Below are 13,377 nucleotides of genomic sequence, written 5' to 3' on the forward strand. Positions count from 1 at the left end.
TAAATAGAGTGCAATACTATGAAACATGGATCAAAAAGCCAAACTAGTTTTTAAAGGATTCTATAAGTTCTACATTTTAAACAATATATAATAAGAAATGCTGAAAATAAATGTATATTATTCTCCTAATTTTTGTGAACTTGTTTCACTTTAGTTCTTTTCTAAAAAAATTTGCTTTTCCTCTGCTGCTCGCGCAGAGCCGAGAAGACCCGACAACAGTGAAACAGAGAGCAAAGGAGTGAAGCAGGTGGAGCTGATCAACGCTATTCAACGTATTTCACAGAAGGGCATTATTATTGATATTTGGTCCAAGTTTGCACAACCTTTCTCACAGAAAATGTGACATGAAGGGAGGGAAAAGTGTGGGCGACACGCTAGTTTGCATATTTGAAAATAGTTTTCAGTCAAAATTGTCTGTATACAAACCTGCATGTTGCGTAGCTGCGACAGCTGTTTGCGCAGGGCGTTGGTGTTCTGCTGCAGGTTTTGTAGGTGGAGCTGCATCTGCAGACGGGACACCATCACAGGCTGGTTGGGCCCCGAGGGTGGAGGCGGCATCAGGGCCAGAGGAGCAGATGGTGTCAAAGCTGCCCGGCAGAAAGTGATATTCAGTTCAGGGAACTCATTCATTCCATGTTTTGGGATCCTTTGGAGCACATTTAGAGCTGATAGAAAATTGTCCCAGAGCACTGTTATCAAATCAAAGGCTTCAAATGAAATCTGCATTTGAGAAACATTTGCTGGTTGACTGCATGAATACACAATATATTGGATGTTTGCACATTTGAAAACAGAAATCCAGGACAAGTTCTATCTGTGCTGCAGGTCAGAGGTGGAGATTACAGTCTTATGTAGACTCAACAATGATAAACAGCATGGGGAGGCTTCGGGGACAAACAGGATCGGGAGTGAAAAACAGCAGTTCCACTTAATCCGAGAGTCTCGTTATAGAAGCGTCCCCCAGACGGCCACAAAGCGTGAGTGTTTCTAAATGAGAAAATCCTCTTGAATGGCGATGAGTGCCGTGTTCTGACACACGCATCATGCAGAACAAGACAAAGGAAAGTAACTCGAAGACAGTCAGTTAGTAACAGAGGAGGGGGGTGTGAGAGTTGCATTTCAAGGCTTCTTTTAAAACTAATTACAGCTGTCCACACCAAGAAGGAAGACTGTAACACCTCAGTGCTGACACCTGTACAGGTGAGGCAATGGTTCTGTGTATACTGCAAACTGATTATGGGCACAGTTACTGCAGCTCTCCCGGTCAACCAGAATTCAGTACAGCCTTCATCTTTCTATAAGCTTTTAACTGCCAGCACAGAGTCCACAGATAAGAGCTCAAGCAAATCGAACCATTACTGACTAACTTTTATCATTCAGTGAGACAGGCAGATAGAAATCTGACAGGAGAAAAAAGGAGCAGCTGGAGTGAATGGGAGAAGTTAAAATATAAAAATCACAACTAAAACGACTCTTCAGAAAAGTCCAATTCAAGTCGCAAGGGACTCAGAACATCCAGACTTATCTGTAATTTGAGATGAAATAAGATATGAATTGAAATTTCAAAATATCTTCTTTTTGGATCCTTAATAGAAAAAAGGAGGCTAAAACTGAACACTTTATCTGAAGAAATCAATGTCTCTAAAGATGTTTCTGCGTTTCCCACAAGCAGCTAATTTTCTGACGCACAAATGTTCAAACATCAAACTCTTTTGGTCACCTGCAAATTCATCCTTAGTTGAAAAGCTGAAGGGAAAAACTTTGACAAAACAAAGAGTTTGTCGTGTCCAATTTAATGCAACTCAGTGATTTCTTACTCAAAAACACAGGAAGCTATGGAGGACCAAAACTGCCAAAATTACAATGCAATAAAGAAAAAAATAAATGGCTCAAATTAAAAAATGCGCATAATGTAAGGATTAATCCACTAAAGAAAAAATGTCTTTATTGTAGTTGATATGTTATACCCACACACACATATTGTTTTTTCTATTTGATTCTGTCTTTTAAATATACATTTTTTTTTTATAGACAATTTTATGAATCATTTAATTATAATTTTCCAGATATATTCCCTGGCTTCTTTCTTCATCTCTGTATTTCCATGCAACATTTGAGCACAGCTGTCATTTGAAAAAGTGTCATAAGGTTGAATTTGGATCCATCTGTTGTCTGATGGTAGGATGACAGGAATTAAAATATTCTCTGAGCTAATCATCATATCATCAGATAATTCAAAAGTCTGCCAGTGACAACTTAGTGAGCAAGCGAGCTAAGGTTAGTCAGCTACTGCAACAAGTAATATGTCTGGATTATCATGCCAAATAGTATTTTAACCATGAGGGTAAAATTATGATTGACACCAGAAATGTATTCGATTGATGGCGTGCAGCCCAAAGTCTTCTAAGAAAACCCTCCTTATGCCATTACTGCACCGCGAAGCGGCTCCCATGACGGTGCATTCAGAGACACTGCTCTTCATGCCTTACTTATAGTGTGTTAAAGTGTCTTCTTATTAACCTGAAGAAGTCTGGCTATTCTCTTGTGACCTCTACCATCAACATGCAAGCATTTTCTGAGAGAAGACACCTTATTCTGCCAGCTCATGGATATTTTCTTTCTTCAGACCATTCTCTGTAAGTCCTACAGGTGGGTTTGTGGGAAATTCCCAGTGCATCTGCAGTTTCTCTCAGATAGCCTGTCAGGTACCAACAACCTTACAACCTTCAAAGTCACTTAAATTACCTGATGATTAGTTTGAACTTCAGCAGGTTGTTCCATGTGACCATATGTACATCTCTAAATGAGTTCCTGCCACATGATTGGCTGATAATTTGCCCTAATGAGCAGCTGTCCCTAAAAAAGTGGCTGATGAGTGTATACTTAACATTTGCTTTGTATAATACAAACTAACAGGGGGCAGTTACCCAGCTGGCTATTACTTAGCTACTCAATGTGCTCGGCATCGGCAGTCTCATCACATCCCAGTTAAATTTATCAGTAAACCGATAGTCAGGTATAAGAGTCTCCTGAGGTTATGAAGAGCAAATAAAAAGGTGAACTAGTGAAAAAATATGTTATGCAAATGCAAATAACGCAGGTGGCATTTTTTTTATTAAGCCAGTTTTATTTATTTGTTTATTTAATCATTTCTAATTTTGTCAGTTTAGGCCCTCCATAGAAACAAGGGGAAAGTGAAGGACACAAGGTGTCAGAGAGGCAGATCCTTCAAAATGACATGTATACATGTACTGGGAACTCATGGGACTCCAGGTAAAAACAGGGAAGGGGTGAGACGGGGGGACAGGTACCAGACACTTCAGGAACACATACAGTAGCTACCTTTCTTTTTTATAGTTCGTCCAGCTAAAACAAGAAGCATGGGCACCAGTTACAGAGCAGCAAAAGCCAGCGTGTACAGTACAGTATGAGGAAGCTTGCAGAATCAGCCATTACAATCACATATGAGGCTCCTTAAGAATTATGCAGAGAAAATGAAATAGCAGCAGCTCTGCATGAGGAAAAAGAGCTAATTTATGTGGCTATCAAACAGGCAGCAGTGTGAAGCAGTGACAGGCAGTGATAGGAAATACTTTGTCTCCTTTTCTTTTTTTGGGGGGGGGTAGTGAGCACTTACTGTCAGTTCCTGAGCAGTCACTGGCTGACTCAATCTTCTCCCTGGAAGAGGCAAGTGTTAAAGTACTTACAGCCAGAACACACTATCGACTGAGCGACTGAGAAGCTATTGATATATGGTGGAAAATGTGTGAACGTAGTGTACGTACTGCTGTAGTCGGGATTTTTTCCCTCGCTCCTTCACTATTCCCTACATGATCTACTGTAGTGGGAAGATTGCTGTTTAACATAAATTTACATTTTTTCTTCCTCAGCTGAAGCAAAACACATGAATTTTAAAGCTTTTTCCACATCATAACAACCAGAAAAAAGGCAGAAAACCAACAGAGATGATAAGGCCTGCAGTTATTTATTAAATATATGCATTTATTAAAAGGTTTCCCTGGTTTTTGGATGTTAAAATGAACACCCACAAGAGTGACTCAAAAGAAATGTGGGAGGTTCAGGACACAAGAATCCTGGCTGCTACAAACTAAAAGCATCAGTAGGGCTTCTCGCCCTAAGGTTACAGCCAGCAGCTTCATTTTCTATAATATGACATTGCAATAAAGTGCACAACACAGAATCAAAAACAGTTTCTCTTCAGTTTCATAAACAGTAACCTGCCCTTGTTCTATTTTCCCACAGTGTTTAAATTCGTCTTATGTTTTAATGATGTTGGGGTACAGCAAATCTGAGGCTTCCCGGGGCTTCCAAATGCTATCCTGCTGAGTCTCTAATGCCTCCCAGAAACACACACACCAGAAAACACATAACCAAAAAACAGCATCTGTCAGCATGTCTCTGGCTCCAATAATACCAAATATATCCATCCATCCAATCTCATCTGTTAATACAAAATCCCTGAAAGACAAATTTAAGGACTTAATTAAGGATGCTCGGCTCCAACATTTGGATCGAATATCAACCCGATCCTACTCAGAGAGCTCGAGTGGGTATCGGTGGCCCCGGGGTGAACTGAATTAACTTCATCAGCACATCAGCAGTGCGCTGGCTGCTACAGCACGGAGGAAGCTCACGGCAAAAGGTCAGCAGTTTGGAGTTGTTTAATGTTGGTGACAAACAGCTTTTCTCCAGATCTTCCAAAAGTTTTTGACTTCACCACAAACTCTGTTTAAAAAACTCGACATAACCAAAACATGCAATGATATGTCTTTCCCTGTTTCTCTCACACCATGGCCTGGTACTTATAAAGAGCCAGTCTACTCTTGTTGCACTTTTGCATGCACACACAGCACTTTGCCTTAAATGGTTTTTATCAGTCATGGGCACACTGACTGATGCATGACTGGAGTTTAGGAAGTATTGAGGTCTCTAGTGGGCTTTTCTATCCTGATTGTTTAACACAAGACCCCTGAAGAACATAGGGGAAGTGTACTGGTACTGACTCTCAGGAGCAGCAGAGAAGTATGTCAGGCTGGTGCAGGACACGTATGACAACAGCAACACAAAGGTGAGGGGTGTAGTTGAAGCGACATGGATTCAAAGTGGGGATGGGATTACATCAGGGATCAGCTGTTTGCTGTGATGATGGACAGACTGACCAATGAGGTCATGCAGGAGTCTCTGTATACTATGATGTTTGCAGACATTTTTATCAGGTGGAGGTATGCTTTGGAGAGAAGAAGAATGAAAGTCAGTAGAAGTAAGATAAAATCATGTGTGTCAATGAGAGAGAGACAGGTGGAACAATGAAACTATAAATATCAGAGAGGGGGAAGATAGATGAGTTTAAAAATCTGGGGTCAAACATCCAAAGCAAGTGCAAAAGAGAGGTGAAGAAGAGAGTGCAGGCAGGGAGGAGTGGATGGAGTGGTGGGTGAGCTCAAGTTGAGCACTTTGGAGACAAAGTTAGAGAGCCATGGCTGAGATGGTTTGGACATGTGCAGAGGAGGGATAGTGAATATATTGGACAAAGGATGCTGAAGATGGAGCTGCCAGGCAGGAGGAGAAGAGGAAGACCTGAGAGGAAGTTCATGGATGTGATGAAGAAGGACATGCAGAGGTTTGGTGTAACAGAGCAGGATGCTAGAGATCTGCTGTGGTGAGGCCTAAAGGGAGTACCCGAAAGAAGAAATCAAAGTTTTCCCCAAGGACACTTCAACATGCTGATAGGAAGAGCCAAGACTCAAACGCCACAGGCGTGTAAAGCCTGTTGAAAAAGCCTTTATCACACTAACAATATGTTTCTGTCCACTTGATTGATATCTTACGAACCTCGATCACATAAAACTTTAAGCCTGAATACTAAAGCTGCATGCTGCAAATCTCACAGCAGTCTACAAATGTTGTAAATGTGATATTTTCTAATACATTATCAGCCCCCCCCACACATTTGTATATTTTTTCAAAGAACTGAATTATTATCAGACTTGTTATGGATGTGGATAGGTCGTACTTCATTTACTTTTCAGTATTTTCAAGTTTTCAAGGCAGTGTGTATGGAATGGATCTGTAAATGGGCTTTGGATTAGTTCAGCAGAAGTGTAAGAACAAATCATACACGAGGTAACAACTACAGAATGGATTTGTTCGTTTCATACAAGTGTGTGTCTGTGTTTGTGTATAAATGAAGTGTTTTCACAGGATTTCTATGCGTGTTTGTTGCGTGTGTGTGTCTGTGTGTCTTACGGGCTTTCTGCCTCAGGCGCTTTGCTCAGTACTCTCTGCAGCAGCCCGGTCAGGCTGGCTATCTGCTTCTCCATCGCCTCCATACGCTCCCTGGATTCAAAGATACACAGAAAACGGTGGCTAATGTTTCATACATATTTTACACAAAACATAACTTAAAAGGTTTCTCAGTTCTTAGTGCTCAATTAAAATTTAAAGTGAAGTGTAATTACTTTTGAGTTTTTTGTGTTGTGAAATCCATGAAATGACTTCTTTACATAAAGATAAATCTACTTTTGCATAAACAGCAGCTATCACCCTCAGGACTGAAAAAGGAAACAGTATAGTTTGCTGCATTATAACAACTGCATTATGGGTTCATTTTTTAGCATGCCCATTTGTATTTTAAGGCTTGAAATTAGAGGCGTGGCCACTTTGAGCAACACTTGTGTCATCGCTGGGAGCTCTACACTAAACCTCACTAAAACAGACCATTTAAGTCTGTTTTAGTGAGGTTCCATTTTGCTTCCATTTTGTAAAGTAAGTAAAATTCTAGTACTTCATTAGTTTTCACTAAATGGCAGATATATGTCTCTTTGCATTGCACAAGTACAGCTAAAGATGCAGCTTGCTAGCCAAGCTAGCTGATGTTAGCAAATGAAATTATGACACCATCGAACTCTCATCACTTCAAAAAACAAACATGGCAGTGGGCAATATGCCAAAATTGAGATTTTAGAACAAAACCAAATGTCTGCATCCAGTTTTTTTAAAAAACACATCAGCAGATATCCTTGAAGTCCTCCTCTTTGCCTGTGATTCACCTGCCATCTCACGCTTTTCTCTATGTAAGCTTTTCATAAGGATCACTAATCTCCATGCTGTATACCATAGGAATAAAGCACCCAGCATTTTATTCTGGGGAGTGACTCATAAATTTGCACATCTATCAGTGATAAACAGTACTGACAATCTCAAATTAGAAGAGATGCAAGATCACCAAACACTGAGCACAAACTCAATGTTGGTAAGGTAATTTCTAGTTTTAATTGCAAAATTATCAAAATGACTGATGAGAAAAAGTCTGTTAACATTATCTTAGGGGGGAAAAAGTAGACATCTTCTACACATACACATATGAATTGCCAGCAATTAATAAAAAGTCATAAGTACCTGGTCTCTGTCTCATTCCCCAGCAGGGGTGAGCCGAAACTTCCAGGTCCCCCCCCATCCCCTCCAGCACCAGCCAACAGGCACAGCTGCTCCGAGGTGAGACCCAGTCCTGGTCCCTGACCCCGGGCTTTGGGACTGTCCCCAAACACAGAAGAGGTCACAGAGTCTCTTCGCAAACTCTGTCTCCCTGGAGAACCCCGATTGGGCATGGTTGCTCCGTAGGAATCTCTCATGTCAGGTATCTTCTGCGGGGAGGAGGGTGGAGGCACCCGCAACCCCATGGCCAACAGAGATGCAGCATAGGCATCGTTATAAAGAGGTCCTCCGGGCCTGTAGAGAGCACTGTTTTCCATCAGTTCTCCTTGAAGTGCAGCTGCTGAATAGGAGGTGAGTGAACGCACTGATGCAGCACCTCCACCACCCCCACCCCCACCACGGCGGTATAAGGAGCCGTAGGGGTCGGCTCTTGCTGGCAAAGGAGAGTGAGGACCCCCTGCGAGGCTAAGCCGACTCGGATCTGGACCCAGAGTGTAGGGGTCTGCGTAGATCCCGCCCCCACCACGATCATCCCCCCTCAGCAGCACCATGCTTCTGGATCCCCCCATTTCATCATCGGGTTTCACGTCCCTGCGCTCAAGTATGGCACTGGAGGAGGCGCAGAAGGCCGGCTGGGGGTGGTGGGGCTGGTGGGGCTGGTGGAGCTGGGGCTGCTGGTGGGGAGAGGAGTGGTGGGACTGGGAGTGAGGGTGAGGCAGGGAGTGGGTGTGGTGGGGTGGCCCGGCATAGGAAGAAGGCCTTCCGCCACTGTAGAGCAGACGAGCACGGGACGGTGAGCCTTGGGGAGGGGAAGCAGAGGAAGATGAATGCTGGGAAGACATCGGTGGGTTGCTCAGGCGGCGGTTAGGTGGAGAGTCCTGGGGTGCATACACCATCTCCCTCTACAAACAAAGAACATAACTGTTATTCCTCGATACAGAGCACATGTTCATCAAGTACAGATCAGTACAGGGTGTTGGAAAGTTTGCCCACAAGTTTACTTTGGGAAGAACAACCTGGGCTTTGTTGAACATTTGTTGTTTACACTCTCATGAAAACTCAAAGGCGTGTGGGAGTTTTTCCCAACAAGTCCACAAGTGGTTGTTAGACTTGCAGAAGGCTTTTGACTGTGTGGAACCTTGGGGAATCCTTTTCGGGGTGCTTTAGGACCACTGCAAGTAAATTTACTAGTCGATTCACTCTCACCTATTGCCATGAATTGAAAGTAGTCTCTAAAAGACTAAGATCAATGATATAAGTGGTGGAAATGAGCTTCCTCCAAACAAGATCTAGAATTACAGAGACAGGGTGAGGAGGTCAGCAACTCAAGAGGGGTTTAGAGCAGACCTGCTGCTTTTTTTGCATCAAAAGGAGTCATTTGAGGTTATTCACGTATCTGACTAGAAGGCCTCCTTGAGGCATATCTAACTAAGAGGAGACCCCAGGGCAGACGCAGGATATACTAGAGACAATTATGTCAGTTGGTTTGCCTGAGAATGATTCAGCTCCCCCCCCAGATGAGCTGGAGGCGAGAAGGTCGGTCTGGGCATCTTTATTTAGACCGCCGCCTCCGTGAATCAGACCTGGATAACATTACAGTGACAAAAACAAGGTCAACTCTTTTGACCTGCGTAAATCTTAGGGCCTCCACTGTTTTTGTTCACAGGAAATTTTGCTGAACAAGTCAGCAGCTGTGCTTTTAGACCATTAGCAAAATCAGTAAATACCAAGATGTGTCCCTAATATAGGCAATTTACATTAAGTGTTTGGATAGGGCTAAGTGGGATTTGTCACGCAGCTGAACCAAATGATCTATATTCATTTTTGTTAAAGCCACACGGGTGGCTTGCCAATGTTGACTCACCAACTAAAGAAAATGATTTATTGGTAAATGACATTATGAGATTGAAGCCATTTATCCATTCTGGTCTTATCTTACCTAGTCAAAGGGAAGAGATACCAATTAACATGTTGGGAGTCTGAATGAGTGAGGTGGTGCATAGACAGAACTCAGAGACTTGGTGTGAACAGACAAACCAAAATAGTCACAAACTCTTTGGTGGAGGTTTCTGAAATCTCACAGGTTGTTGGACAGATTGTGAGTGTTTGGTGTCGCCTGTTAACAGACTGAATCAGTGCTTTTCTGATTTTCTGTCCTTTCCCCATCTTATTTCTAGTCCACACTTCCAATCCCACAACAGCTGTCATGGGCCTGGAAGTGAGGCTTAGAAAAGAGAGTGATACTGAGGATGGTGTCCTTCACCTAGCTGAATATCGTTATAGTTGTTAATAATTCGATGGAGTTCTGAGGTCTGAAACTACTTGTTCAAATCCAATAATGAGATTCTTTAGAAATATCGTTAAAGTAACAGTTTAAAATTTAAAGTTTAAAGTTATACTAAAAGTGCGATTTGTGGGGAAAAAGAATTTGATGTTGAGCCGTGAAGATTAAACATTTTCATGAATAATAAAACTCAGCAACCATAACGGACCTACGGGCCATGAAGACTGCTATTATATTTATTATTTATTGCTTCTGTTAGGGTAACTTTATATAATAATCATGAATTCAAACTAAACAAGTTTAGAACCTAAACTTGACTCCTTACTCTCTAATGATATTAATCAATTCATTCACAAAATATTCTTAATTATCATGTTTTTTGTTTTTACACAGTGGATTCAATCAAACACAACACAGAAAATTAAATGTTATTTAGCTGCTGCAGGCCAATCAAATCACATTATAAAAGCATCCAGAGAAAGCGAGCTAGTTGTTGTGGAGTGGAAGACTTGATGATTATAGCACGTAATCACACTGTTATTATATAAAAGACATTTATATTCTGCAACATGTCGCCTCTCTTTTATCCATATCTCTCCAACTCTCTGGATGGGGAAGGAGGTAACCTCTTTGCTGCAATTCAGAAGGTTTTGAGCCAGTTTTCAAGCTAAAGCAGTCTACTGATGGTAGGTATTAGGGTAGATTTGGAACATGATCACACACTGTATATGGTTTTATCTGTAGCATCAGCAAAGCAGCGACTGAACGTCCAAGTCTGATTTCACTGGTGGCATTAATCACTTTGGGGAAGGGATACATTTTGTTCTCACCGAGGCTGAACACAGTTCAGGAGAGGCAGAGATATCACAATGATACTAGAATGCTTTATCCATAACGTCCGTCAGCTTTTGACTTTTCAGAAATTCAACAATCAGCTTGACAACTAGCCATTTCTTTAAAAAAGGGCAACTTACTGTAACAATCAGTAGTTCATAGATGCCACTTCCTGATTGACAGGAAGGACTCTAAATTGCCCCTCTGAGTGCAGTTTAAGTTGCACTTGATGCTTTATTGACAGGCTGTGCATGAAGGGATAATCTTTTGGCATCAGACCCACATGTCAGATTGAAAGACAAAACAAAGCGGGGAGCGGAGGGTGTGAGTAAAAGCTGTGCTTTGAAGGCGACCAGACAGGAGAGTAATAGATACGGCAAAGAAGCACAAAAGAAGACAACGCTGTAATTGCTTGTGACGCACAGAGCTATCTCTCCTGGAGATGATGCAAATTGAAAAGCCAATATTTCCACATAATAACCCTCAGGTCTCTTCTAACAACACCCTGCGGACAGCCTCGCAGCACTCTGGGGCCATCATCTTCCATCTTGTATCTTAGCAACAGCCTCGTATCGACACCATCCTTTAAGTGCGCCGAAGACATGCAGACATTTCATTCCACCCCCTAAAGTCGCAAGACGCCTATCGCAGGTGCGCTCCTGAAAGCTTCATCCCACTGTGCCATTCAAAACTGCCCGTTCTCCCGCTGTGGGAAATCTACCAATCAATCTCCTCTTCATTCTGTCCTCCAGTCACACAGTCCGGCTTCAGTTATCCTCGTCATGCTTTTGTGGTCTGCAATCAGGGAGTGATCTTTGGCTATGCTGGCAAGAGTTCAATAAGCTCACACATACACACACACGTCCTCGTCCTCACCTTGACAATACACCTCACACACATCCAGCTCAAGGTAAGCCTGCTGGTTTGATAAGGCTGTAAAATGCTACGAAGATTTTAGAGCTGAAGACGGGGAACAATCCCTCGGGAACAGCTGACCTCCAGCGCATTAGCGGGCAGCTGCAAATCACGCACACAGGGAGACAGTAAACCAATGGCACGCACACATGCAAACAAAAAGCCCCAGGATGTTTCATAGACAGCAAACTGAAACGTGTCAGAAAACACGCCGCTGCTGACGGCACTCGCCTCACTTCAGCTGTTAAACACGTAGATTCATTTTTCACGGCATGTGTCTGCCTTCCTGTAATGTAATTTATCTAGTTTATCATTTGCTTTATCCTATAAAGGCAGCGTTCTCTAACACTTTAAATTGCAGACCCTCATTTCCATAATCACACTGTAATTAGGAGGCAACAAAATGCATTCGGGGTTTTGTGCTGAAAACGCCGACGCTGCGAAAACTGAATGACATGCAAAGGTTTGCTTTGCTCCTGCTGTAACAAAATGCATGAAGCATTAGTAATCATGCTAATGAAGCAGATGCCACATTTATGTTGCCAGAAACTGATTGATGCGTTAAAATAAATCCCACTGTGGCTGCTGGACACGAGGAAGTTATTTACAGGGGGCTGATCATCAGCTCAAATAAAGATAGGTTGATAAGTACATTTTAATACACCAGTAGTTTTATAGCACAATGAAAACTGAGGCCTGTCTGAGAAACCGAGGGACACTTTGGTCATTAACACAAACCCTAACCAAGCATCATCCTCCTTTATTACTCAAATATTGATCAAAATTTACAAAATGAACTTCATATTTCATTACTGAATCTAAGTCTTTGTCCTGTCTTCCTCCCCTCGCAGATGGATGCACATCCCTAGGTTCTGCCAGAGGTTTCTTCCTGTGAAAAGGGAGTTTTTGCTTCCCAATGTCTCCACAATACTTGCTGATGCTTGAATCTAGTGACTGATTCCATGAACTCATCAGGAAAGAAAAGTGTTCATCCCCAAGGACTTCTTCGCAATCAGAATGTATTTTGCCACCAGATGAGTCTGCTACTGCTGAAGGATTCAGGTATCAAGGCTTCACCTTTCAAACCTGTAAGGTATGTTCATCTTTTATACTCTGGACGATCTAAAAAAGAGTCAGGTCACATTAATCGCTCCAAAGAGATATCTGTGCATAGATATTCATTATCGTTGGATAAAGGACAAGATTTTCAGGTACTGAAAGCATTATGCTTTCAATTTGTAGTCTAACGGCTATTAATAATGTTTAGTGCTGTTGTTTGGGAAGATTTTAGCTTTTTAAATCCATTAAACTTGTGGACAGAACAGGAAGTCTCCCCCCTGATGACTGCTGGGCCCCAGAAAGCCTTGAAAGTAAGCATCAAGCGGCCAAGCGGGCAGACTAGATGTTGGGTTCCCAGACTGATCCCCTCAGCACTACAGAAATCCCTAAATCTTGAAATGTTAACAGTTCAGATTCAATGATTGACTGACCACTGGGGAGATTTAAGTGGTAGCTTTAATTTTCCTGTTTCAGGTTGAGTTAAAAACAAATGTGGTCCTATGTTTCCCAAAGCAGAACTTGTATTAATATTATTATTATTTATTTCCTAGACATGTTAAGGTTGAAATACACTGCATTCGTTTGCTCTCCTGTGGAAGCAATGCCATATTTGAATCTGGCTGTAATGGTAGTTTGGCTCTCTGGTCTGTTTGGACAGCACTAGCTTGCTTGTGCATATGGTGAGTCGGTGGGAACTGTTTTCATTTAAAGTTAGGGAAATAATATCTCAGCTTCAACAATTAAAAGACTGCATCCACAAGTCAGTCCTCAGACGAACTGGAGTACGAGTGTCAACTCAGAGAAGTGTTTCTGCTGTTTTGCCGCCTGCT

At 42.1% G+C, this 13,377-nt stretch overlaps 1 protein-coding gene across 1 annotated transcript in view; it reads right to left on the reverse strand.

The window, feature by feature from the left end:
- LOC116328597 (SRC kinase signaling inhibitor 1-like) overlaps positions 1–13,377 on the reverse strand; it is a 153,992-nt gene that overhangs the window by 33,577 nt on the left and 107,038 nt on the right. The window contains exons 7-10 of the mRNA XM_039616720.1: positions 7,420–8,357; positions 6,268–6,357; positions 3,638–3,678; positions 427–587 (exon numbers count right to left, since the gene is read on the reverse strand). Of these exons, the coding sequence (XP_039472654.1) occupies positions 427–587; positions 3,638–3,678; positions 6,268–6,357; positions 7,420–8,357 (1,230 nt within the window). The remainder of the gene's footprint in view (positions 1–426; positions 588–3,637; positions 3,679–6,267; positions 6,358–7,419; positions 8,358–13,377) is intronic.

This window comes from Oreochromis aureus, linkage group 8 (genome assembly GCF_013358895.1).
Source record: "Oreochromis aureus strain Israel breed Guangdong linkage group 8, ZZ_aureus, whole genome shotgun sequence".
Classification (NCBI taxonomy): domain Eukaryota; kingdom Metazoa; phylum Chordata; class Actinopteri; order Cichliformes; family Cichlidae; genus Oreochromis; species Oreochromis aureus.